Here is a 27,604-nt window from a genome sequence, read left to right on the forward strand (position 1 = left end):
ATGGCTGCAGTGAGCCCTGTGGAAAGTCTCCAGGAGGAAGTGACATGTCCCGTCTGTCTGGAGTATTTCACAGACCCTGTCACTCTGGAGTGTGGGCACAATTTCTGCCGAGCCTGCATCGCCCAGTGCTGGGAGGGACCCGACACAGCCGCCTCCTGCCCTCAGTGCAGAGAAACTGTGCAACAGAGAAACCTCAGGCCCAACAGGCAGCTGGCAAATGTCGTAGAAATCGCCAAGCGGCTGAGTTTACAGGCAGCGAAGGGAGCAGGAGGGGACGGGGTGTGTGAGAGACACCAGGAGGCTCTGAAACTGTTCTGTGAAGAGGATCAAACACCCATCTGTGTGATCTGCCGAGAGTCCCGGGCTCACAGAGCTCACAGGGTGGTTCCCATAGAGGAGGCTGCCCAGGAGTACAAGGTAGGGAATTGCTGTCAAGTTTAATGGGTAGTAACTTAGGATTTTAATTACAGGCTGATTTCACTGGAAGTTGCCTGTCACAGGTGTGATGCATCACTCAGCTCTGTAAAGCCTTCATTGTACGGGAGATGCTGTAACAAAATGAATGATCTGGCAGTGTGGCAGCAGAATCAGAATATCAAGTCTTAAAAGATCTGCTGTGGGAAACTTTTCTCTGAGATTCTGAATGCTTTTCAAACCCAGCTTCCACTGCTGAAAGAAGGAGACTTTTTACACAACAGGCGGTGTTAACAATCAGTGAGGTTTAAAACACAAGAGCTGCAGGCCAGTCTTTGTGAGTGTGTTACCTTCAGACTGGAGAACTGATCATTTAAATATCAACACTGTTAATTATTTTGTTCCCCTGTGCGAGCGGAGAGGGAGAATTGCAGCTCAGGACCATTTATTGCCAGTGACGCCTCCTTCCAGTGCCACAAGCGGGTGATGTTTGGGAGATGCCACCTCTTCTGTTCCCCCAGTAAAGAAGTACCCGGCCCAGAGAGTCCAGCAGAGCCCAGGGGTATATTCTAGCCCCAGGACGGGAGCCAGGCCCCAGGAGGCCCTTGGAGTCCATCAGCAACTCCATCCTGTTCTGAACATTGCACCATCTACTGTGAACAGATCATGGTGTCTCCTTTTGGTGACTCACATGGGTGGAGCTTCAAAGAATCCAGCCACATTTCCCACCCCCCACCCCTACCCCCCTCCCGCCAGTCTGAGCTCTACTCATTTATGAAGTTGTTTTGCTGGATGCAAAGGCTGCTTTTTTGCCTCCTGTCTCTCACCAGCCCCTGCTGGCTCCCTCCCTCGCTGCTTCCCTGCAGCAGCACCCCAGGGGTGTCAGCTGAACAGCACCCCAGGAGTTCTCAGCAGCAGCTGCAGCCTGGGCCCTTGGGCAGGGAGGAGGAGAGAACTTGAGGGCTCAGAGAAAAGAGAGAGAGTGAAATGGGGAGATCTCTGGCGGGGGGCTCAGGAGGGGACTCTGGGGGGCTGCCAGGGGTGTTGCACAGAGCGGGGCTGACGGGGCAGGAGCACGTTGCTGTGCTGTGTGAATGAATCACACACTGTCAAAGGGGAAGAGAGCCCTGGGTTATTACAGCTCTGGAGCCGTTATAATTATGGGTGGCCCATTCCCCCAGATTGAGTGTGTTCCCTGTTCCTCACTGAACTCCAGCCACATCACAGCTTCACCCTGCACAGTTAACGGGACTGCACTGGCTCAGGTGCTCAGCTGCCGCCTGAGGGAGGCCACATGGGAGCCTGGACAGATGAGAGCACAGTGGGGTCTTGTTCCAGGCCTGGGTCTGGGGTACAGTGGAGCGAGGTGCTGTCCCAGCCTCTTCACTCTCACTGGCAGGAGGGATCGTTCAGAACCTTCCCAGCTATTTCCCCTCTGGCCTGTGCTCAGGGATGGGAAACTTTAGCTAAAACACAGGACTTGAGAAGTCCTGAGTGTCTGCACGAAGCAGAGCCCCTGCTCTGAGACTGGCCTCTCTGCTCCCATGAGGCCTTTGGGGCCGGCAGAGCCGAGTCTGCTGCTCGCTTCCAGGGTATTTTACTGCTCCTGTATGAAATGCCAATATGGATAGTACTGTCCACCCATTGGACAGGCAGACTAATGTCTGTTTATCGCACACAATGCCCTTGCAGGTGAAACTCCAGGGAGCCCTGGGCCCTCTGAGGAAGGAGCTGGAAGAGGCCCTGGCTCTGACCTCTGAAGAGAAGGAGAAAACCACAGAGTGGCAGGTGGGTGTCCAGGTTTATTCCTCCCTGAGCCCTTCTGCCAGCAGCGTTCCCAGGAATGACAGGGCCATAAAGCTCCAGGATGAGGTTATGAACCTGCTCTGGTTGTTTGCTCCGTGGCACAGGCTTGGTGCCGGCCATGGGGGGTGCATGCCTCCGGCATTTGAGGAGGCCGAGCGTGAGTGCTGGAAATTCCCCGGTGCCTGGATCATCACCCTGCCCACTGCTCCAGACCCATTTGGCCTCCTTTCCCTGAGGCCCCACCCAGGTTCCACTCCGGCTCTGCCCCATGCCCCGCTCCCGCTCAGCCCCCTCCCCAGAGGCTCCCAGCTCACGATTCACTGTTGCAGCTCGCTCCTCTCCCCCACCCCCTCCCCCAGGGCCCCCCTCGCCTGCCACTTGCTCCTTTCTGCCCCCTCCTGCCTTAAGGGTGAGTGACAGGGGAGGGGCGGAGAGGAGCAAGTGGCAGGGCCCCCCACACAGCTGATGGGCGGCAAGCGGCGGGTGCTGCGGGGTTCGGGGGAAGAGCGGGAGCGAGGGCTCTGGGCGGAGCGCAGGCAGGACTCCACAGGCGGCAGATCTGCAGCCTGCCTCCAAAGGGAGGGGCGCTGCATCCTGTCTGGGGAGGCTCAGCCTCCCCTGGCCTGTAGTACCTGCCATCCAGGGTGCTGGCAGCATCAGGCTGTGTCTCCGGTGGGGATCTCAGCGCAGCAGCTCCTGTAGGCAGAGGAGGAGGGTCAGTTCCTGGCCCTTGTACAGTGGTGCAGACCCACCCCTGAGATCTCAGATGGGGCAAATTCTCCATACTGGGTGCAGTGTTTTCACTATTCCATGGATCCTGTTTCCCTCCTGCAGGTGGGGAGGGTGTGTCGGCTGCTCCAGCCATCGGTTTTCAGTGGCCTCCATGACAAAGCTCTGCAGCTTCTCTGCAGCCTGGAGGAAAGAGATTGTTCCTTCTCGCCCTGCTCCCACAGTCCCTGCAATGAATCTGCCCAGTGCCTGGGCCAGACACTGGAGCTGGGCACTGGGAGGAGGATTTGCCCCCATGGGTGAGGTTCAGATTCACTCAGCTGGCTGGGCTGGGGGCACGCTGGGAGCTGAGCTCTTCTGAGCATCAAACCCAGCGGTGGGTGTGGAGCTCTGTGGAAAATCTGCCCTTAGGGTGCACCTACATGGCCCAGCAGCTAGCTGTGGGCTGGTCCCTGAGTGACACCCAGGGGTCTGGCTGGGCGTGTACAGCCCATGCTGCTGCGGCTTCATAGCGACCAGTACCCGAGCTCGCTCAATCAAAGCTAGCAGGGTGTGTCTACACAAGGTGCTGTCAGAACTTCATTGCAGTGTGGACACCCCCTGAGTGAGCAGCATCAGGGGCAGGTCCGTGTAAAGCCAGGCAGCGCTTGGCCACTTCACAGTCTCTGTTGCCATCACGTGGCCACTTCATCCCAGGCACCTGCTACTGTTAGTGTGACTTTACCTGTGCTCGTCTCTAGCAGGTGATGAACCCATGGGACAAAATGTCTGTTCCGGTTCACCTGCCTTTTACAGTGAAATCCCTGCAGAGAGCGTGGGGGGTGTGAGAAAGACGCCAGCAGCAGGGAGGAGAGGAGAAGCCGGTGTCCCACTAGTCAGATAAAAATGGCCATTTACAAGAGCTGAAATGCTCAGAGCTGGGTGCCCCTGGTTCTGCATCTGACGCCGTATTTAGAGCTGGGCGGAAGTGGGCCCGTTTCCAGAGGACAGAACCGCAGCAGCTCCCACTCCCCGCACCGGAAGCAGTTGGTGCTCAGTTCCTCAGACAATAGACATTTAGGTGCATAACAATTAACAGCCAGGTTTGAATGTGTCCGGCAAAGTTCCCAGCCGGCACCATGGAGGCGGCTGCACCTTGGGACAGTCACTGGGGTGGTTCTGAAACCCTTGATTATCGCCCAGTGAGAGCGAGTTACGTCCCACAGCACCAGAGGTCACAGCCCAATAATCAGTGTCACTCGGTGCAGAGTAACTGCAGCCCGAGCGACTGTGAGATGAGGCCCAGCAGGGGCAGCCAGTCCCCCACTGAGAGGGGCTGTCATGGGCTTGAGCCAGGTGGGGAGTATCCCCACGGGCGGGAGCAGGGCCCGGGAGGTGACAGGCCCCCATGAAGGATGCGCTGTCCGTGTCTGTTGGGGGGAGATGTTAGGGGATATCGTAATACTGCATGACTCGAATTAGCTGTAACTCAAAGCTCCCAGGGGGCAGGAGGGGAAGGAGGCTGCAGGCTCACGGCCCTTTGCAGGGTCCAGGCCACATGCACAAAGCCTCGGGCAGGTGCCAACAGGGGCTCCGGAGGGAGCTGGGGCTTGTCAGGGCTTTACCTGAGTTGTCTGAGTGCCCTGTGGCTGCAGCACTCCCAGGGGCGGGGTGGGGGTGGTCTGGGGGATGGGTCGGTGTCCAAAGCCCATTGGCAGAGGGACCCAGGGGTGCTGGAGGGCTGTGCTGGGGGCTCGGGTCAGCCGGGGCAGAGGTAGGAGGTGGACGTTACAGCGCTCAAGCAGCTGCCTCTTCAGACACAGACACTGGGCATGGCCCCTCCCCCACCACAGAGGTGAGCCGGACAGACAGACGGGTTAGAGCCCTGCACAGGGAAGGGGAGGGGGGTCAGCACAGGGCACAGACTGGTGGGGGGAAGGGCTGGAGGCTCACATAGGGCTGGGAGAATAACATGAGGGGGAAAGGAGTCCAGGAGAGCTGGCTGTATTTTAAAGAATCCTTATTGAGGTTACAGGGACAAACCATCCCGATGTGTAGAAAGAATAGTAAATATGGCAGGCGACCAGCTTGGCTTAACAGTGAAATCCTTGCTGATCTTAAACACAAAAAAGAAGCTTACAAGAAGTGGAAGACTGGACAAATGACCAGGGAAGAGTATAAATATATTGCTTGGGCATGCAGGAGTGAAATCAGGAAGGCCAAATCACACCTGGAGTTGCAGCTAGCAAGAGATGTTAAGAGTAATAGGAAGGGGTTCTTCAGATATGTTAGCAACAAGAAGAAAGTCAAGGAAAGTGTAGGCCCCTTACTGAATGAGGGAGGTAACCTAGTGACAGAGGATGTGGAAAAAGCTAATGTACTCAGTGCTTTTTTTGCCTGTGTCTTCACGAACGAGGTCAGCTCCCAGACTGCTGCACTGGGCAGCACAGCATGGGGAGGAGGTGACCAGCCCTCTGTGGAGAAAGAAGTGGTTCAGGACTATTCAGAAAAGCTGGACGAGCACAAGTCCATGGGGCCGGATGCGCTGCATCCGAGAGTGCTAAAGGAGTTGGTGGATGTGATTGCAGAGCCATTGGCCATTATCTTTGAAAACTCATGGCTATCGGGGGAACTCCCAGACGACTGGAAAAAGGCTAATGTAGTGCCCATCTTTAAAAAAGGGAAGAAGGAGGATCCTGGGAACTACAGGCCAGTCAGCCTCACCTCAGTCCCTGGAAAAATCATGGAGCAGGTCCTCAAGGAATCAATTCTGAAGCACTTAGAGGAGAGGAAAGTGATCAGGAACAGTCAGCATGGATTCACCAAGGGCAAGTCATGCCTGACTAATCTAATTGCCTTCTATGATGAGATAACTGGCTCTGTGGATGAGGGGAAAGCAGTGGACGTGCTGTTCCTTGACTTTAGCAAAGCTTTTGACACGGTCTCCCACAGTATTCTTGCCAGCAAGTTAACGAAGTATGGGCTGGATGAATGGACTATAAGGTGGATAGAAAGTTGGCTAGATTGTCGGGCTCAATGGGTAGTGATCAATGGCTCCATGTCTAGTTGGCAGCCGGTATCAAGTGGAGTGCCCCAAGGGTCGGTCCTCGGGCCAGTTTTGTTCAATATCTTCATTAATGATCTGGAGGATGGTGTGGACTGCACCCTCAGCAAGTTTCCAGATGACACTAAACTGGGAGGAGAGGTAGATACGCTGGAGGGTAGGGATAGGATACAGAGGGCTCTAGACAAATGAGAGGATTGGGCCAAAAGAAATCTGATGAGGTTCAACAAGGACAAGTGCAGAGTCCTTAGGACGGAAGAATCCCATGCACCGCTACAGACTAGGGACCAAATGGCTCGGCAGCAGTTCTGCAGAAAAGGACCTAGGGGTTACAGTGGACGAGAAGCTGGATATGAGTCAACAGTGTGCCCTTGTTGCCAAGAAGGCCAATGGTATTTTGGGATGTATATGTAGGGGCATTGCGAGCAGATCGAGGGATGTGATTGTTCCCCTCTATTTGACATTGGTGAGGCCTCATCTGGAGTACTGTGTCCAGTTTTGGGCCCCACGCTACAAGAAGGATGTGGATAAATTGGAAAGAGTCTAGCAGAAGGCAACAAAAATGATTAGGGGACAGGAACACATGAGTTATGAGGAGAGGCTGAGGGAACTGGGATTGTTTAGTCTGCGGAAGAGAAGAATGAGGGGGGATTTGATAGCTGCTTTCAACTACCTGAAAGGGGGTTCCAAAGAGGATGGATCTAGACTGTTCTCAGTGGTAGCTGATGACAGAACAAGAAATAATGGTCTCAAGTTGCACTGGGGGAGGTTTAGGTTGGATATTAGGAAAAACTTTTTCACTAGGAGGCTGGTGAAACACTGGAATGCATTACCTAGGGAGGTGGTGGAATCTCCTTCCTTAGAAGTTTTTAAGGTCAGGCTTGACAAAGCCCTGGCTGGGATGATTTGATTGAGGATTGGTCCTGCTTTGAGCAGGGGGTTGGACTAGATGACCTCCTGAGGTCCCTTCCAACCCTGATATTCTGTGATACTGGGGTTTCAGGGAGGAGGGCTCGGGGGGAAGCTGCTGAAGCCCCTGGCCCTTTTGGCATCTCAGGGAGAGTAAGAGGGACTTTTCCCAACATCACTGTGGCCCGAGTCACACTGGGGGGCAGGCTCACCCCCGGGTCACCCAGCACCTCTGGGCTGAGCTGCAGGGGAGCTAGAGAGGCCAGTGCAGAGCAGCCAGCCCGTCCCCCCGCCAGGATCAGCACCGGCTCAGCATCGTTCCCACGGCTCCTTTCAGAGAGCAGGTGGGGACACAGCTGGCATCAGCAACCCGCTGCTCTGTGAGCCTAGAGGGCTCCCTAAAGGCTGCGATCCCAGGGGCACTGGGCACATGGGCATGGGGCACTCGGCCAGGCTGGGTCAGGCCAAAGCCAGCCCTGACAATGCCCTGGGCACCCAACACCCATGTGAGCCCCAGTATGGCACCCAAAGGACTATTAGCACCAGCCCTAGGTCCTGAATATTGCAGCCCTGGGAGCTGGTTGTCAAAGAAGGAGCATTGCCCACATTCCGCTGTGATGGGTCCCCTGGGTGTCTGAGTGCCCAGCACTTGGCTCCCAAATCCCCCCATGGACGCCCTGTGCAGCCCCCTATAAATCTTTACTGTCCCCTCGATTTCTCCCCACTCCACTGTCTCCATCCCATGCCACCTGCAATAACATACTGCGTCTTTACAAAGCACCCTAGACAGCCATGCTACGGAACTGGCCATATTAACTCTGAACTAAAACAAACCCTTTGTGGTACGTTTCCCAAAAAAGTAAATATCCTTACAAACCTGATACTACTTTAATATCACCTGTTTCATGGACAGAGGTCCAGTCCGTGTAACTCAACATCTGGCTCACGTTTTCTCTGTGCCTTTCCTATTTTTCTGTCTCAAGAGGAACGTGAAGAATAAGAGAGAGATGATTGCAGGTGAATTTAAGAAACTGCACACACTGCTGAGAGAGGAGGAGCAGCTGCTTCTGCAGAGCCTGGAGGAGGAGGAGAGGGAGACTCTGCAGAGACTACAGGAAAATGTCACCAAACTCTCCCAGCAAAGCTCCTCTCTGCAGCAGCTGATCACAGAGATAGAAGAGAAATGTCAGCAACCAGTTGCGGAGCTGCTGAAGGTGAGATGGCATCAAAATTCTCCACCCATCCAGAATTATAACTCAGATCCATGGGTCTGGATTCCGACAATTAGAGTCAATGTGTTCTGTGGTTTACTGACAAACAGAACATGAGGCTAAGGGCTCCATCAGTTCCAAAATATTGCAGTTCATGTTAGAGGGGAATTCTCCTCATGGAGATCCAGTGAGGCCATGGGAGATTAAATGGATAATACAAAAATGATACTGAGCTGAACCCATCCCTGCTCTGACTCCAGAACATTGGACCCAACACAGTCGATAAACACAGATACTGATGGGTTGTTTCCCTAGAAGGGAGAACCCTTTAGCTAAATTCCTGTCTCCCCTATATATATGAAACAAGTGTTCAAAACAGTGAAGCCTGGGAGGGTTGATCTATTTTCTACAAGCAAGTTTGATGCCCAGAGTGAGACTCATACAGTTTTATGCACATTGTGTTAATACAGGACATTGATCCTCTTTTTCCTTTCAGGATGTGAAAAGCACATTGAGCAGGTGTGATTCCTATGTTCATTGCTCTTATATTCTTGGTGGTGGTTCTGGGATGACATGTGCACAGAGCAACTGAGTGATGGTGGGACGTTTTCTTCATAGGAGTGAGAATGTGAAACTCCAGGAACCAGAAGCTGTTTGTACTGACCTGAAGAACGTGTATAAAATTTCCCTTGACATGAGGGAAGCGCTGAAGAGATTCGGAGGTGAGTGGTGTCTACTGAGACATTCAGCTGTATTGTGCCTGGGGATCTGGACAGAGCCTGGGACCCCAGGACACGCTTGCACCCAGCTGACAGGCTTGGAGCTGTGTGATAGCTGGAGGCTGATGCGCTAAGTGCTGGGCAGTTTACCCGCTACTTACAGCCACCTGCTGGTACTTGCCCAGGTGTCTGACCAGGCCCCATCACTGTGACATTCTGACCCCTCCATGGCTGCGTTAATGGGTGTCCCTGAGCCAGGTGCTGTGAGGCCTGGACTGGGCCCATTGTGCTGGGAGCTGCACAGACTGGTAACGGATGATGTGTTTGTGCCTCTCTCCCGGGACTCGTGAGGGCTGCGTTGTGTGGCCACCGCTCAGCACTACCCCAGCGCCCATTAGCCAAGGCTGGCCCAGCTTTCTGAGCTGGAGGAGGGGCCGGTCTGGCTGCTGCGGTCTGACCTGGGCCGTGTGTTACTGGGTAACAAGCTGAATCCTACGGGCCCCTCGTCTGCTCTGAGCACAGCCCAGTGTGAGGTTGGGTCAGTGGTTTGCTGCTCAGTGAGTGACACTCACTCACGAGAATGTGACCCTGTCACAGTGTCTGAGCGTGAGCTGCCCCCATCCAAACCCCTCCCCACAATCCCAGCGCGGAGACCGGGGGCAAAGGCACAAACCTGACCTCAAGGAGGGACAGAGAAGAAGCTAAGGCAGAGGAGAGGGGGAGTGGGAAGGTTCAGTGAGCTCGGTCTGTGATAGTTGAACTGGCCCTTTCATCCTACCCCCGCCCTCCTCTCTTCCCACCCCCCACCCCCAGCAGGGGGCAGTCGAAGGGGCCAAGCTGGGTGTGTCTGTCCCGGCCGATGGAGGCTGCGCAGTGGGTGCCGGCTGCAGGGCCAGGATCTCAGGGCTCCGGGGAGCAGGAACCCCAGGCTGTGGGGGAAGCAGCTTCCTCTCTGTGACTGGCTGGAGCCAGCACATCCCTGCTCCCCTGCCCCCTCGCTGCCCCCAGCCCAGCACAGTCTGTGCCCACCGGACCCTGAACACGGCTGGGCTCTGGGCCATTCCACACCCCTGGCCCCTGAGCCTGTCGGGATCCTGAGCCAGTCACCTCCGTGCCTCCTTCTAGGGGATCCTCAGCCCCTGGGGAACCTCCTGTCACCCCCCCGGAAACCCCGTCCTGGGCCGGGCCCCAGGCCCTGAGTCACTCGCTGGCTGCTCCCGGCTGGCCAGGCCCAGGGTCTCCAGCAGGGCCCTTGGTGCTGGCACCGCGCTGGCTGCCAGAGCTCCCAGCCCCTGGCCCAGCCCGGCCTGTTGTCCCAGCGCTGACCCCCTCCCCTGCGGGTGGTGGGGGGGGACCCTGCTGCTCTCAATGGCTGAGCCCCCCCCCCCCCCCCCCGCCGCGGCCTCTGGTGCTGCGCTCGCAGGCTCAGCCCGTGCCAGGGCCAATGCGGCGCTGCTGGGGCTGCTCCTCCCTCGGCACCTGGGTTCTCTGTGTCTGGGGCAAGTGGCCGGGCGAGTGGGCAGGGACCTGCTCAGAGACACACGCCCTGTGCTGCACCCAGAGGGCAGAGACCAGCCAGGGCTGGGCAGCAACGTGCCACCGCGCTGGGATTAACCCTTTCCTTCCACCCACCCCAGCAGCCCCGGCCGGTCAGTGCCACTCGACTGCCCGTGCTCTGACCCCAGGGACCCGGGTCCGGCAGCTCGGGGTTGTCGCTGGGTGAATGTGTGGGGCAGAGTAACCAGGGATCCCTGCGCCCCAGGGTCCCCGTGTGTGATGGGAAAGGCCCCGCACTGTAATGCAGCCCTTAGGGGCTGGGCAGTGAGTGTTATTATTGATATAGTGCCACGAGTGAGCCAGGCACTGCAGAGACAGAACAAGGGGCTGCCAGCCCCACAGGGCTCCTGGTCTGAGTGCAGACAAGGCCCAGCAAGGGCAGCAGCAAACATTGGGGGAGGGGGTGCGAGGCTCCCATTGTGGGGCCAGCCACTCCCTGAGCCCATCCTGTGCCTGTCTTCTGGGTGTGGTAGACAGTATTGTAGTGACCCTGATGGCTCCATGCTGGGCCCTGGGTCACCGCCCAGGGAACAGGGCAGGGCCGCGGCAGCCTGAGGTCGGGGGGAGCTGGAGGCTGTGGGGGAGCGGAGCAGCCTGGGAGCTGGGACAGGGACACTGGAAGCCAGGTGGGTGGCCCAAAACCCTGTGCCGTGTTCGCTCCAGGTTCCCACTCTGTGACGCAGGCTCTGTTGGGGTCAGATGCTGTGGTGAGGGGCCCACACAGACAGACTGAAGAGAGCGAGGCTCTGTCTGCATGGGGAAGGGGCAGCAGTTCTGTTAAATGGGTTGCAGTTTTGTAAACTCATCATGGGGTGGCGCCCTCACGTACCACCCTCAGTCATTTCAGGGTGTCTTGGCAAGCATCTTGCCTCAGTTTACCCTCTTCAGCACTTCTGAAATTACGCCTCATAGTCCAAAAGATCTGAGAGAAAAGTCCCCTCCTGGGGTCCACTCTGAGTCCAAGTAAACCCCAAAATAAAATCTTTTCCTTCACACTGCTCCAGCCTCCAGCTCTCACTCAAGCTCCTCACTGTCCTCAAGTCAGGAGTCCTCAGTCCTCCTTCCCAGAGCTGGGTTTGGATTAGTTTCCATTGTGGAATCACATGACTCCAGCCCTCTTTCTGGAGCTGGGGTCATTTCAGGCTGTGCCTTTATTCTCTGCATCCACTTTCTCCAGCCGGGGGCAGCTCTCCAAGGCTCTGTCCTGCTACAGCTGCTGCTGTCATTGTCATCTCTGGCAGCTGCTCCCCCTTAGGGGAGCTCCTCTGTCTAGGACAGTGGTTCCCAAACGTTTTTGGTCATGCCCTCCCTTACCTGGTTTGTGCCCCCACCCCAGGAGCTGCGGTCGGGAGCTGGGCCAGGAACAGGGCTGCAATTGGGGCTAGAAGCTGGGGGCCGTGTCTGGAAGTGGACCCACTGTTGGGGCCGGGAGCTGCAGGCTTCAGCTGGAAGCGAAGCTGTTGGTGCAGCCTGAGCTGAAACTGGGGCTGCAGTTGGGGCCAGGAGCTGGGGGCTTTGGCCGGGGGCGGAACCACGGTTGGGCTGGAGCTGCAGCTGGGGTCGCAGCCTGGAGCAGGCCAGGAGTCGGTGGCTGAGGCTGGGGCCGGAGCTGCAGCTGGGGCTTAGGGTGGGGCCAGAGTGGAGGTGGGGGCAGAGTAAGGCTGGTTGGCGTTCCCTTCCCGCCACCCATGGGGGCTGGTCCATGCCCTGCCATGCCTCTAAATGTTCCTCCACACCCTCTAGGGGGGCAAGACCCACAGTTTGGGGACCACTGCTCTGGAAGCACCCCTTCCAGGCTCCTTGCTCTGGTGAGCTCTCCTGGGAGCTCCTCTTCTTGGCAGCTTCCTGTCCCTAGGATTCCTTCAGCTGAGCCCCGGTAACCCTTTTTCAGGCTCATTAGCTACTTAGCTGCCAACTAGCCACATAGGGATTTAATTACTTCCAGGTCGGTCTGGGTTGTCTCATTCTCCCTTACAGGAGCCTGTCACAGGTAGTCTGGTCCCTAACTCCCATAAAAGGGCCAGCCGTCTTCATACATTTCCCTCCACCCCCAGAGCCAACCTGTATTCAAAGGTAGGCTTCACCATGGCTGATACTTGGTTATGTTCTGCAGCTGGAGTGGGGTGGGGGGTACTTCCTGCCCTGCTGCCACAAGGAAATCTGCAAGGCCCTTGGCCATAATTTTCTTCTCGTCACCGAAGTGTGAAGAGACCAGGAGTTTGATTCCCCAACTTTCTATGTAGCTCATGTCATGGGTCAAAGCCCGCATAGTCTTCAGCATGTCAAAGTTCAGAACAACTCTTTGGCCATAGCAGAGGTAGTCAATAACACTGGGCTTTCATCATTGGTGTGATGGTCCTGTCGCAGATATGGGCTGGCTACGGAGCTTCCCTCTCAGTCAGATACACACCAGATGTGTTCATCACAAAATCCTTGAATTTTCCGCCAAGTATGACGGGGGTCAGCTTAAATACGGTATTTTACACCCAGCGCTACCTAGTGGTTGAACAGCATAATACAGTTTAGCGTTCCGTTACATCTCCCCCGTTAAGTTCTACATTCCGACCATTTATAATATTTACATTATCTCACTGTCTTTGAAGTTCAGTGCAGATCAGTCTGTTAGGTGTCTCTGAATGGTGCTGGTCTTTTAATTACACAACCCGAACAGGTAACAGCTTGGTCATCTGGCTGTCCATTAGTTCCAACGACTGACTATGGTCAGTCTGGAATCCTTGAGTCATCTTCTTGTTCTGCATCCATCATCTGCAGAGTTTGCTCAGTTGATTGTTCTTTCTGAGGAACAAATTGTAGATGTTGAAGTTTCTGTTGAACTCTCCTCTCTTGGTCTTGATCACATACAACCTGGGTGTAGAATTCTTTTTCTTTACAACACCTGGAATATTCCATTCTTTTTCTCCATCCAGTTTGACACAAACATGGTCACCGGGTTCTAGGCCTGGTAGTTTTCTAAGTGATGTCTGATGTAAAAGTGTTTGTAATTTTTTTCCCCCTTTTTATTCGATTTGCCTATTCTCTGCTTGTCTGGTAACTTTGGAGATAGATTCTTTTCCAAAGCTGGGAGGGTAGTTCTGAGTCGTCTTCCCATCAGGAGTTGTGCTGCACTATATCCAGTAGCTGCTATTGGGGTTGGTCTATAACTCAGTAGAGCAAAGAATGGATCTTCCTGCTGAAGGATATTCTTCACTGTCTGTGCAGCTCTCTCAGGCTCTCCATTCGCTTGTGAATAATATGGGCTTCTCGTAATATGAGGAAGATCATATTTTGTTTGGATAAATTAAATTCTACGTCAGTGAATTATGGTCCATGCTCTGTCACAAGTTCTTCTGGAACCCTGAAATACCCAAAAGTGCACTTCAGTTGCTCTATAACACTCTGGTCTATTATGTCTTTCAAGTACACTCTTTCTATATATCTGGAAAAATAGACCACGACTACCAGGTAAAGATGTTCCCTGAATTCACATAACTCTGCAGCTAGTCTCTTCCAAGGTCTCTTTCATTCAGACTAGCTCCTTGTTAGTGCAACTAATTACTACTGGCCGTATCTTTTTCCCCGCAGCCTTCAGTAAAAGAGCTATGGGAGCCCGTGGGGAAATTTTTCTACCAAGGGCAAATTTAACAGCAGCTCTGGAGTGTTTCATAGCTGATGCCTTAGCCTGGCCTGGCCGTAACTGTGCGTTTCTGGGGATGTTGACAGTCACTCACTGCAAGTCACTGGGATTTGGGCTCCTAAGTTTCTGGGACACGTTTGAAATAGAGCTGGGTGTAATTTGGGGGGTAAATAGTTTATTTGATGAAATATTATATTTTGGGTCGACTGAAACTATTCGCGAATCCATGTTGAGTTTGCTGACGAGTTTCAATGAACAGAGAAAGGTGGCACCGCTTCCCTTCCAGCCTTTAGCCCCGTGGCTGGGCCCTCAGCGGGGAGCCCCCGGTTCCATCCCCCCGTGGGATGTGGGGCAGGAATTGGAATGTGGGAATCCAGGAAGGGCTGGAACCGGTGCACTCCGGGTGTCAGATGTGGGGCTCCCACAATCTCTCCTGCTGAAGACGTCCCCCTGTGTCTAAACACTGCCCTGGGCACTGGGCCAGAGCATGGGAGTGAGACTGACTCTGCAGCCCAGTGGGTCGGGCTGCACCTGGCAGCCCAGACTCCAGCTCCCCTGGTCCAGTGACCCTGTAAATACTGATCAATAACCCCCGTGAGGGGAGGGGTTCTGGCCCCTGGCACAGCAGTGTCTCAGCCATGTCGGTGCCCCACTGCAAACCCCGAGTGCAGATGCGCTGCACTGGTATGAACTGGGCCTGGCCCCTGGTGCAGCTTCTCCCAGATGGAGTGGGCAGCAAGTGGGGAAATGCCCCCCCTCCCCACTGCCCCAGCCTCATTAGCAATGGCCCCTGTTCCCCCCAGCACCCCTCAACTCCCATCTCCCGCTACCCTGCCCCCTTCCAGCGAGCCCAGACACCCTGCCCGTGCCCTAACATGGAGAGTCCCAGCTGCGCCCCATGGGTCAGGGCTGCACCCCCAGTGTGTGTGGGGATGGCACCAACCTGCTCTTAGCAACAAACCAGCCACACATGGCCCCAGAACAACAGAGATTCCCTGGGGCCTGCCCCCTTCACCTTCCCTCTTGCCCCCCTTCACCTCCCTCTATCCCCCTGGCACCTGCCCCTCCCTTACCCTTCCCTCAATTCCTATGCCCACCTGACCCCCTCATCCTCACCCCAAACTCCTGCTTCTCCCCCTGGGACCCTGCCCCTTTCCCCACCTTTGTCTCCCTGGCATCTGCCCCTGCCCTCCACCCACCTCTGCCCCCTGGCACCAGCCAATCTCCTCATGCCCCTGTGCCCCTTGGCTCCTGCTCCTCCCTAACCCCTGTGCCCACCTGGCCCCTGCCTCTATCCTCACCCCACCCCGTCTTCTCACCCCCTTTCTGCTCCCCTGGGCCCCTGCCCCTCTGCCCCCACTTTGCCTCCCTGGCATGTGCCCCTGCCCTCCACCCACCTCTGCCCCCCTGGAACTCACCCCTCCCTTCTCCCCCTGCCGTCCTGTCATCCGCCCCTCTCCCCGAAACATCCTTTGCACCGTGGAGCCCACCGATCACTTCACCCCCCTGCTACCTCCTGGAATGAACCTCTCCCCTTTTCCCCTCTGCTGCCATGTCTCCTTCCCCAGCCTTCGCCCCCCCTGCCCTTTCATGCCCCCCCCCCACCCATCACCCTCCTCTGCTGTCTTGGCTCCTGCCCTTCCCACCCTCCTCAGCCGCGACTGTTACCCGTCCCTCTCCCCACCCTCTCTGACCCCTGGCACCCTTCCCTTCCCTCGTCCCCCTGTGCCCACCCCTCCTCTAGCCCCACTCTCACCTTCTGGCTCCTGCCCCTCCTCGATCCCCTCTCCTAACACCTCCCTCTACCCACCTGCCCCTGCCTCTCTCCTCACCCCTCTCTGGCCTCTCGTGCACACCCCTCCCATCGCCCCCCTCTCTCCCTCCTGGTGCCTATCCCTCCCTCCTCTGCCCTCCCTGTGTCTGCCCTTCTGCTCAACCCCCTCAATCCCCCTGGCACCTGCCCTTTTCCTGACCCCCCTGCACCCTCCTGGTGCCGACCACTTCCCTCATTCACCCTGCCCCCTGGTACCTGCCCCTCCTCTTGCTCCCTTCCTCCCTGATGCCCACCCCCCTCACTCCCTCTGCCCCCTGGCTCCACTCTCCTCACGCCCCTTTTCCCCCATCACCCATTTACTTGCCCCACCCCCTGCCTTTCTCGTGACCACTCCTCCTTTCACCCCCCCTCTCCTGGCACCCACTCCTCCCCACCCCCTTCCGTCCTTTTTGTCTGCCCCCTTCCTTTACCCCCTTCTGTCCCCCGGCACCTGCCCCTCCCCCTGCCCCTCTGGCGCCCACCTCTTCCCTTGCCCCCCTCTGCCTCCAATACGGCCTCTTGCCCCTTGTTGTCCCTGGTGCCTGCCCCATTCCATGCCTCACCACTGTCCCCCTGGCGCCTGCCCATCTGCTCACCCTCCTGTGCCCCCCGGCTTTCACCCCTCCCCTCGTACCCCTCTAGCCTCCCTGCACCCACCCCTTCCCTTGCCCTCCTACCCACTGACGATCACACTTTCCCTCACTGTCCCACCCATTTGCCCCTGGTGCCTTCCCCATCCCATGCCCCACCACTGTCCCCCAACCCCCAGCATTTGTCTCTCCCCCACTCTGCCCCCGGTTCCTGCCCCTCCTTCTCCCGCCCTGGCCCCCACTTCTCCCCTCAGTACAAGCCACTTCCCTCACCGCCACCCCCTGTTGCCTGCCCCTTCCCTAGCACCCCCTCCCCTGCCACCTTCCCCTTAGTTCTTCCCCCTTCCCTTCCCTCACTCTCTGCCTCCCTAAAACCTGCACCCTCACCCCCCTCTAGTCCCCTGGTGCCAGCCCCTCTGTTCACTCCTCCTCTGCCCCCCTGAGGCCCATCTCTACCATTGCCCCCATCTGCCTCCATGGTGCCGGCCCCTTCCTTTGCCCCCTCTACCTGCCTGGTGCAAACCCCTTCCCTTGCCCGCCTTTGGGCCCCCTGGTATCTGCCCCTCCCCTCCCCATCTCCTAACCTCTGGGTCTCACCCCACCCCTCCCCTCCCCCTCTCTCTTCCCCCCTCATGCCCACATCTCCACACCCCTCTGCCCATAGGGCGCGCCCTTCTCCACACCCCACTTTCTGCCCCTCAGTGCCCGCCCCTCTCCTCTCTCCATTCCTTATATCTACCCCTCTGCTCATCCCCCCATCCGTCCTGGTGACTACCCCTTCCCTCCTCCCACCTCTGTCTTCCTGTCACGCACTCCTCATGCCCCTCTCCCCCTTTATGACTGCCCTTTCCCTCGCTCCACTGTTGCCCCCTGGGGTCTACCCCACCACTTGCCCCTGCATGTCCCTCTGAAACCTGTCCTACCCCTCACCCCTCTTTGTCCCCTTGTCACCTGCGCCTTCTCCCACCCCCTCCTTTTTCTCTGGTGCCAGCCCCTCCTTCTACTCCCCCTCTCCCTTCCTAGCGCCTGCCCCTCTGTTCACGCCTTGTGTCCCCTGGTGCAAGCCCCTTCCCCTCCTCCCATCCCCCAGTGCTGCCCGCCCCTTCTGTATCCCACCCTTTGGACCTCTGGGGCCCACCCCTCCCCTCATCTTTCTCTTTCCCTTGGCACCAGTCCTGCCCCTCACTCACACTCTACGGCCCTGATGCATGTCCCTCATAGAATCACAGAATATCAGGGTTGGAAGGGACCTCAGGAGGTCATCCAGTCCAACCCCCTGCTCAAAGCAGGACCAATCCCCAACTAAATCATCCCAGCCAGGGCTTTGTCAAGCCTGACCTTAAAAACTTCTAAAGAAGGAGATTCCACCACCTCCCTAGGTAACGCATTCCAGTGTTTCACCACCCTCCTAGTGGAAAAGTTTTTCCTAATATCCAACCTAAACCTCCCCCACTGCAACTTGAGACCATTACTCCTTGTTCTGTCATCAGCTACCACTGAGAACAGTGTAGGTCCATCCTCCTTGGAACCCCCTTTCTGGTAGTTGAAAGCAGCTATCAAATCCCCCCTCATTCTTCTCTTCCGCAGACTAAACAATCCCAGTTCCCTCAGCCTCTCCTCATAAGTCATGTGTTCCAGTCCCCTAATCATTTTTGTTGCCCTCCACTGGACTCTTTCCAATTTTTCCACATCCTTCTTGTAGTGTGGGGCCCAAAACTGGACACAGTACTCCAGATGAGGCCTCACCAATGTTGAATAGAGGGGAACGATCACATCCCTCAATCTGCTGGCAATGCCCCTACTTATACATCCCAAAATGCCATTGGCCTTCTTGGCAACAAGGGCACACTGTTGACTCATATCCAGCTTCTCGTCCACTGTAACCCCTAGGTCCTTTTCTGCAGAACTGCTGCCGAGCCATTTGGTCCCTAGTCTGTAGCGGTGCATGGGATTCTTCCGTCCTAAGGACTCTGCACTTGTCCTTGTTGAACCTCATCAGATTTCTTTTGGCCCAATCCTCTCATTTGTCTAGAGCCCTCTGTATCCTATCCCTACCCTCCAGCGTATCTACCTCTCCTCCCAGTTTAGTGTCATCTGCAAACTTGCTGAGGGTGCAGTCCACACCATCCTCCAGATCATTTATGAAGATATTGAACAAAACCGGCCCGAGGACCGACCCTTGGGGCACTCCGCTTGATACCGGCTGCCAACTAGACATGGAGCCTTTGATCGCTACCCGTTGAGCCCGACAATCTAGCCAACTTTCTACCCACCTTATAGTCCATTCATCCAGCTCATACTTCTTTAACTTGCTGGCAAGAATACTGTGGGAGACCGTGTCAAAAGCTTTGCTAAAGTCAAGGAACAACATGTCCACTGCTTTCCCTTTATACACAGAGCCAGTTATCTCGTCATAGAAGGCAATTAGATTAGTCAGGCATGACTTGCCCTTGGTGAATCCATGCTGACTGTTCCTGATCACTTTCCTCTCCTCTAAGTGCTTCAGAATCAGTTCCTTGAGGACCTGCTCTATGATTTTTCCAGGGACTGAGGTGAGGCTGACTGGCCTGTAGTTCCCAGGATCCTCCTTCTTCCCTTTTTTAAAGATGGGCACTACAAAAGCCTTTTTCCAGTTGTCCGGTACTTCCCCCGATCACCATGAGTTTTCAAAGATAATGGCCAATGGCTCTGCAATCACATCTGCCAACTCCTTTTGCACTCTCGGATGCAGCGCATCCGGCCCCATGGACTTGTGCTCGTCCAGCTTTTCTAAATAGTCCTGAACCACTTCTTTCTCCACAGAGGGCTGGTCACCTCCTCCCCATGCTGTGCTGCCCAGTGCCGCAGTCTGGGAGCTGACCTTGTTCGTGAAGACAGAGGCAAAAAAAGCATTGAGTACATTAGCTTTTTGCACATCCTCTGTCACTAGGTTGCCTCCCTCATTCAGTAAGGGGCCCACACTTTCCTTGACTTTCTTCTTGTTGCTAACATACCTGAAGAAACCCTTCTTGTTACTCTTAACATCTCTTGCTAGCTGCAACTCCAGGCGTGATTTGGCCTTCCTGATTTCACTCCTGCATGCCCATATTTTTATACTCTTCCCTGGTTATTTGTCCAATCTTCCACTTCTTGTAAGCTTCTTTTTTGTGTTTAAGATCAGCAAGGATTTCACTGTGAAGCCAAGCTGGTCGCCTGCCATATTTACTATTCTTTCTACACATCGGGATGGTTTGTCCCTGTAACCTCAGTAAGGATTCTTTAAATACAGCCAGCTCTCCTGGACTCCTTTCCCCCTCATATTATTCTCCCAGAGGATCCTGCCCATCAGTTCCCTGAGGGAGTCAAAGTCTGCTTTTCTGAAGTCCAGGGTCCGTTTTCTGCTGCTCTCCTTTCTTCTTTTTGTCAGGATCCTGAACTCGACCATCTCATGGTCACTGCCTCCCAGGTTCCCATCCACTTTTGCTTCCCCTACTAATTCGTCCCGTTTTGTGAGCAGCAGGTCAAGAAGAGCTCGGCCCCTAGTTGGTTCCTCCAGCACTTGCACCAGGAAATTGTCCCCTACACTTTTCAAAAACTTTCTGGATTGTCTGTGCACCGCTGTATTGCTCTCCCAGCAGATATCAGGGTGATTGAAGTCTCCCATGAGAACCAGGGCCTGCGATCTAGTAACTTCCGTGAGTTGCCGGAAGAAAGCCTCGTCCACCTCATCCCCCTGGTCCGGTGGTCTATAGCAGATTCCCACCACGACATCACCCTTGTTGCTCACGCTTCTAAACTTCATCCAGAGACTCTCAGGTTTTTCTGCAGTTTCATACCGGAGCTCTGAGCAGTCATACTGCTCCCTAACATACAGTGCAACTCCCCCGCCTTTTCTGCCCTGCCTGTCCTTCCTGAACACTTTATATCCATCCATGACAGTACTCCAGTCATGTGAGTTATCCCACCAAGTCTCTGTTATTCCAGTCACATCATAATTCCTTGACTTTGCCAGGACTTCCAGTTCTCCCTGCTTGTTTCCCAGGCTTCGTGCATTTGTGTATAGGCACTTGAGATAATTCGCTGATTGTCCCTCTTTCTCAGTATGAGGCAGGAACCCTGCCCTCTCGTGTGCTCCTGCTCGTGCTTCCTCCCGGTATCCCGGTGTCCCTCCCCTTCCCCCTTAGCCCCACTCAGTGCCTGCCCCTCCCATCATCCCATTTTCTCCCTTGGCACATGCTCCTCTGCTCACCCTCACCCCGTAGCCCCCTGGCACCTGCCCCTCCTCTTACCCTCCTCCACCCACTCGTGACTGTCCCTGCCCTAGCCAGACCCTCTGCCCCCAGGCTCCTGCATCGCTCCGTCCCCCTGGTGCCTGCCCATTCCCTCCCCACCAAGGTCCTGGAATCTGCCCCACTCCTCATCCTCCCGACCCTGCTGAGCTGGGTCCAGGCAGCCACATGCCAACCCAGGCCCCTGGCAGGGACGCTGAGCTGCTATGGTCACTAACAGTGTTAACTCTGCCACGTGCCACACACCACGCCCCAGGAACAGCTGTAACCTAGACTCGTGGCAATGCAGGGCTGGAAGGGACCTGGAGAGGTCACCTAGCCCAGCCCCTGGTGCTGGGGCAGGGCCTAGACCATCTCTGGCAGGGGTTTGTCCAATCTGTTCTTACAAACGTCCAGTGACGGGGATCCCGCAGCCTCCCTTGGACCAGGTCCAGAGCTTCACTGCCCTGAGACTTAGAAAGTGTTTCCTCATCTCCAGCCTCAGTCTCCCTTGCTGCAGCTTGCACCCATTGCTCCTTGGACAGGCCCTCGCCCTGCTCGCTGCCGGCACTGGGGGTGTCACCAGGTGTGAGCATCGCTGTTATTGCACTGAATGGCTGGGGCCGCTGGGCTGGCTCAGGGGAGCAGAGGGCAGCTGGGGCCTTTCACTCCCCAGTCACCGATCTCAGCCCAGGCTCAGAGTCCGGCTCCCAGCTAACAGGAGATCATGTCGTAATTCTCGTTAACGGGAGCCTGACCGGCCATGTCCGCAGGGAGGCCAAGGCCTGAAGGGGCCGCAGGGACGGTTCCTCCCCAGGGAGAGGCTCCAGCAGGTGTCAGGGCTGAGCCACGTTGGCAGGACAGTGCGGGGCTCACATGGCCGCTGTGACATCCTCGTACCCTCGATACCCAGAGCTCCAGTGGGAGGGGTGTAAACCCCACTTGTACCCCCAGCACTGAACATACTGACACTGCCCCAATGCCCCCGCTCCTCCCGGGGTTGAGGGGGGAAATAAATGGCACTGGAAGAGAGGGGCCAGGAGACCATGGCCCCATCACTTTTACTGATAGGAGGGCCGGGTCTCCCACTTTTTACCGGCTGTAAGGGCGAGCGATGAGGGGCGGGAGGGGGCAGAGAGGAGCGACCTTGGGAGCAGGGTGTTGGGGGGGAAGAGGCGGTGAGGGGGTGGAGTCTTGGGGAGAAGGGGCGGTGCGGGGGCGGGGTCTTGAGAAGAGGCAGTGTGAGGGCTGTGGCTCGGGGAGAAGGGGCTGTGTGAGGGCAGGGGTTCTGGGAGAAAGGGTGGTGTCGGGGCTGGAGCTCCAGGAGAAGGACCCACACGGGAAGGCGGGGCCATGGTTTAGGCACCAGAGGCCCCTCTACTGTTAGGGAGTTTCCATCACTCCTGGGGAGGGGACCATCCCGGATCCTGATCCACGGGCACATCTGTGTATTTGTTGGGTGCACAGAGCTCTCCAGGTGGAGACACTTTCTCACTGACCCAGGAATCAGTGCTGGGAGGCCCCACTGCCCAAAAGGCCAAGGGGTCTCGCTCCCCTGACCTGGGGGTGAAGGGAGGAGCCCTGGGGCTGCTGTTCCCTGTCCCAGGAATGGGGTGAAGGGGACGTGGACACAGACAATCTCCTCGCTTGAGCTGTGAGGGGCAGACCTGGCTCCACACTGGGCTTCAGAGCCTGAGCTTCAGTCTGAGCCTGAACGTCTGCGTGGCTATTTTTAGTGCCAAAGAGGGAGCCCCACAAGCCTGAATCTGTCCACCCCGTTCGGAGACTCGCTGCCGCGGGCTGTGTCCATGAACCCAGAGTGTGTCCAGAGTCTGGGTCTGAAAGTTCCCAGCGCGTCTGATCCAGGGCTGGTTAATGAGAGCGAGGGGGGTGGCTGGCGCAGTCGTTAGATGGAGACACCGGAGCCCCTGGGGCTCTGGGACGGTCTGTGTGACCATTATCTGCTCTGGGAGACGCCCAGGTGCAGCTGCAGAGGGTCTGTGCCGCCAGCATCGTCCATGGGACAATCGCTCTGGGGAGAGTTCAGGCTGATTTGTGGGGGTCTCCATTTTCAGCCTGATTTTGGGGGCGAGATCAGGGGCTCAGGGGGAATTTTTTTACCCAGGGCAAATTAAATAGCAGCTCTGGAGTGTTTCATAGCTGATGTCCTGAGTCTGACCTTTGCGTTTCTGGGGATGTTGAGGGTCACTCACTGCAAGTCACTGGGATTTGGGCTCCTAAGTTGCTCAGACAGGTTTACAGTGAAGCTGGGTGAAATGTTTTGGACAAATAGTTTATTTGCTGCAAAATTATATTTCGGATCGACAGAAATTATTCGCGAATCCATGTCAAGTTTGCTGACGAGTTTCAATGAACAGAAAGGTGCCGCCGCTTCCCTTCCAGCCTTTAGCCCAGTGGCTGGGCCCTCAGCGGGGAGCCCCCTGTTCAATCCCCCCGTGGGACGCCATGAGGGCTTGAGCTGCTGGGCACTGGGGGTCTGATGACGTCCCCCTGTGTCTAAACACTGCCCTGGGCACTGGGCCAGAGCGTGGGAGCGAGACTGATTCTGCAGCCCAGTGTGTCGGGCCCAGACCTGGGGGACCCGGAGTCCAGCCCCCCTGCTCCAGTCACCCTGTAATTATTGATCTATAACTCCCGTGACAGGAGGGGTTACGGTCCCTGGCACACCAGTGTCTCAGGCCATGTCTGCCGGGGTTTCCTTGCACCGGTGCAAACCCCCAGGGCAGACTTGCTGTGCAGATGTGAACTGGGATTGGTGCCTGGTGCAGCTTCCCCCAGAGGGAGGGGGCAGGAAGTGGGGAAATGCCCCCTCCCCTCCCCACTGCCCTGGCCTCATTAGCAACAGCCTATTAGTACGCATTTACCCCCCCCCCCCCACCAGAATCCTCCACTGCACTGCCGCCCGCTTGAGCCCAACCCAGACCACTGCCCCATGGCGGACAGGCTGGGCCAGGAGAGGGGAGGGGCTGGCTGTGGGGTTTGCCTGACTGGAAGGTGGTGCCCGTGGGGCCCGCCAGCATGGGGAGTCCTAGCTGCGCCCCCTGGGGCAGGGCTGCACCCGCAGTATGTGTGGGGCCAGCACCAACCTGCTCTTAGCGAGAAACCAACCACACATGACCCCAAAGCAAGAGAGATTCCCTGGGGCCTACCTCTCCCTCAGCCCTCTGGCTCCTGCCCATCCCTTACCCTTTTCTCACCCCTGTGCCCACCTGGACCCTGCATCTATTCTGACCCCTCCTCCTCGTCCCTCCCCTTCTTCCCACCCACTTTCTGCTTCCCTAGACCCCTCTTCCCCCGACTTTGCCTCCCTGCCATGTGCCCCTGCCTTCCACCCACCTCTGCCCCACCGGAAACCCCCCTCCCTTCCCCCCCTGCCCTCCTGGCACCTTCCCCTCTCCCCCAAACATCCTCTGCACCCTGGAGCCCACCCATCACTTCACACCCTCTCTATGTCCTGGCATCCACCTCTCCCCTTTCCCTCCTCTGCTGCCATGTCTCCCACCCCTTCCCTCACTCCCATCTGCGTCCCTGGTGCCTGCCCCTCCCCTCTACCCCCTCTGCCCTCTGATGGCCGTCCCACCCCTCACCCTCTTCTGCTGTCCTGGCTTCTGCCCTTCTTACTCCCCTCAGCCCTCCTGGCACCTGCCTCTCTCCCCACCCTCTCTCACCCCTGGCACGCACCCCTTCCCTCACCCCCCTGGCACCTGCCTCTCCCCAATGCCGTCTTCTAACACCTCCCTCTACCCACCTGCCCCTGCCTCTCTCCTCGCCCCTCTCTGCCCCCTGGTGCTTGTCCCTCCCCTCGTCTGCCCTTCTGCTCAACCCCCTCAATCCCCCTGGCACTTACCCTTTCCCTTACCCCCCGCACCCTTCTGGTGCTGACCCCTTCCCCCTGCCCCCCCAAACACCTGACCCTCCCCTTGTCCCCTTCCTCCCTGATGCCTACCCCCTCACCACCCTCTGCCCCACTGACCTCACTCTCCTCTCGCCCCTCTGCCACCATCATCCATGCCATCTTCTCTTTATTTCTCACTCTTCCCCTCCCCTCGCCCTCTGCCTCCATGACACTTGCACCCCTCACCACCCCTCTCATCCCCTGGTGCCAGCTCCTCCTCTGCCCCAAGTCCCAGCTCTACCCTTGCCCCATCTGCCTCCCTGGTGCCTGCCATTTCCTTTGCCCCCTCTGCCCGCCTGGTGCAAGTCCCTTCTCTCGACCCCCTTTAGACCCCTGGTCTCTGCCCTTCCCCTCACCTCAGCACTGCCCCACCCCTCCCCTCCCCCTCTCCTAATCTCTGAGTCCCACCCCTCCCTTCATCCTCCCTCTGCCCCCCTGGTGCCCACATCTCCCTTCATACTCCTCTGCCCCCCTAGGACCTGCCCTTCTCCACACCCCTCTCTCTGCCCCCCTTCTGCTCACCTGCTCTTTCACCCCCCATTCTGCCCCCCGGCACCAGTGCCTGCCCATTCGCTACCCCCCATGGTTGCACCTCCCCACTGCTCATCATCTCACCCCCCGGCAGCTCACCCTCCCCTTGATTTCCCCTGCCCCATTGAAGCTCCCCCATTCCCTCACACCCATCTGCCCTGTGGTGCCCGCCCCTTCCCTTGCCCACCGCAGCCCTCTGGGGTCCATCCCCTTCTTCTCCCATGGAGCCCACCTCTCCCCCCACCCCCTGCAGCCCCCAGGATCCTGTCCTTCACCCCCCTCTGTTCTTATGGTGCCTGCCCCTTCCCTTGTCCCCACATTGCCTTTGTGCCTGTCCCTCCCCTCTACCCCTCCCCCCTCTGCTCCTGTCACCTGCCCCTCCCCTTTCCTCTCCCAGCATCAGCCTCTCCCCTCCCCTGCCCCCAGTGACACCTCCCCACCCCTCCCCCGCTCCTCCTGCCCTTTCCCCCCATCGTCTCCTCACAGGCAGAGGGGCCCTGACTCCCCTCGGGCAACAACCCCCCCCCCAGGGATTAACGGGGACACAGGTTAATTTCCCTTCGATCCCAGTGACCAGCCCCTGCCCCCGGCCCTGACTCTGTGACTCTCTCCCCAGTGGACGTGACTCTGGATCCAGACACGGCAAATCCCGACCTCATCCTGTCTGAGGATCGGAAACGTGTGAGAGACGGAGACACACGCCAGGATCTGCCCGACAAGCCTGAGAGATTTGATCCTTGTGTCTGTGTCCTGGGCGCTGAGGGGTTCGCGGGCGGGAGGCGTTACTGGGAGGTGGAGGTGGGAGACAAGACAAGATGGGATCTGGGGGTTTGCAGGGAATCTGTGAGCAGGAAGGGGGAGTTCACACACAAAGACTACTGGAGACTCATACTGAGGGATGGGGAATACTCTGCCTGCACCTCCCCCTCGACCCCCCTCCCCGTGAGCGTCCGGCCCGGCCGGGTGGGGATTTTCCTGGACTATGAGGCAGGCGAGGTCTCGTTTTACAATGTGACTGACGGGTCCCATCTCTTCACGTTCACTGACACCTTCTCCGGGACGCTCCGCCCTTATTTCTATCCCGGTCTCAACACTGGGGGTACAAACGCGGCTCCCCTGATCATCTGCCCGGTCCCGGCTCCGGCCGGGGGGAATCTCGGTCCCTGACAGTGACCCCGCGGCACAGACTGGCCCCCCCACTGCTGCTGCTCCTCTCGCCCCCCTGTGGGGGGGGGGCCGGTTACTGCAGCTACTGGAGTTTTTGTGCTGCCCGGATGCTGCCAGTTTCCCTTTTCCACTGGAGGGTCCAGTCGAAAACCGGACACCTGGCAACCCCCAGCCCTCACCTTGCCCCGTCCCCTGCCCCAGGGGTAGCAGATGGTGGGGGATGGGGTCATTCACTCCTGCCAGAATTTTCTACCCCTGTGAACTCTCAAGGTAAAATATGAAAGAAAAAAGATTTTTCTAATTTAGAATATATTATTGTAACAAGGTGTATAAACAAGAATATTTCAATTTACATTTCAACAGTATTTATGAAACAAGCATCTAAACATATTTTTAGAACTGGAATTATTTACATTTATTTTTGATTCTTCCCTCAAATCTAGGTTGAAGTTTAACTTTTCTCAATAACATCATTTGTATTTCAACTGTGGAATTTCAAGAAATCGAAAATATTTGTCTTCACAAAATAAACTATTAAATTGTCAGACAGGGTTGTTCAGCTATAATGTACGTGTGTCATAAACATCACAACTACACACATGTGCAGCTGCTCTCTCTCTCTCTCTCCCCCCCCCGCCCTTTATTGTCTTGACCGGTTCTCTCTGGAAGGCAGGGCACATACACCCACCTCCTGCACTACACCTTTGAAAATTAATAGCTTAAAAATGATAGAATTAATTAAGCAATATATTTAAATTAACTCATACAAGATTATATAATATTCTTTGAAGTTCTCTCAGCATTAATTCACTTTCTAGCTGCATATAATCGGTAATCAAGATATGACCCTTCCTTGCTTTTTCTCACAAAACCTCAAATGCTGTATTCTTAGATACCAGGGGTCAGCAACCTTTCAGAAATGGTGTGCCGAGTCTTCATTTAGTCACTCTAATGTAAGGTTTTGCGTGCCAGTCATACATTTTAACGTTTTTAATGTCTTTCTATAAGTCAATAATATATAACTTAACTATTGTTGTATGTAAAGTAAATAAGGTTTTTAAAATGTTTAAGAAGCTTCACTTACAATTAAATTAAAATGCAGAGCCCCCCAGACCGGTGGCCAGGACCCGGGCAGTGTGAGTGCCACTGAAAATCAGCTCGCATGCCGCCTTTGGCACAAGTGCCATAGGTTGCCTACCCCTGCTGTATACAAAAATGTCTTCTACAATCTCATTTTCTTGGTTTATTTTTCTTTAGAAATATTATTTGCAGGGAATGTACTGTCAGTGTCCACTGTTGATTTCAAAGTACTGCCAGG

At 56.4% G+C, this 27,604-nt stretch overlaps 2 protein-coding genes across 2 annotated transcripts in view; both read left to right on the plus strand.

Moving 5' to 3' along the window:
• Positions 1–26,524, plus strand: LOC141998480 (E3 ubiquitin-protein ligase TRIM39-like). The gene is made up of 6 exons (XM_074971334.1): positions 1–417; positions 2,107–2,202; positions 7,885–8,115; positions 8,609–8,631; positions 8,731–8,834; positions 25,736–26,524. Exons 1-6 carry the CDS (start codon positions 1–3, stop codon positions 26,284–26,286), a joined length of 1,422 nt encoding a protein of 473 aa, XP_074827435.1. The 3' UTR covers positions 26,287–26,524.
• LOC141998456 (butyrophilin subfamily 1 member A1-like) overlaps positions 1–27,604 on the plus strand; it is a 321,911-nt gene that overhangs the window by 126,810 nt on the left and 167,497 nt on the right. The window lies entirely within an intron of this gene.

This window comes from Natator depressus, chromosome 14 (genome assembly GCF_965152275.1).
Source record: "Natator depressus isolate rNatDep1 chromosome 14, rNatDep2.hap1, whole genome shotgun sequence".
Taxonomy (NCBI): domain Eukaryota; kingdom Metazoa; phylum Chordata; order Testudines; family Cheloniidae; genus Natator; species Natator depressus.

Bases quoted from the DNA above. Each gene is read 5' to 3' on its own strand.
- LOC141998480 (XM_074971334.1), top strand. From the start codon at position 1: ATGGCTGCAGTGAGCCCTGTGGAAAGTCTCCAGGAGGAAGTGACATGT. The intron at 418-2,106 runs GTAGGGAATTGC...ATGCCCTTGCAG, and splicing joins AGGCTGCCCAGGAGTACAAG to GTGAAACTCCAGGGAGCCCT. The intron at 8,116-8,608 runs GTGAGATGGCAT...TTTTCCTTTCAG, and splicing joins CAGTTGCGGAGCTGCTGAAG to GATGTGAAAAGCACATTGAG.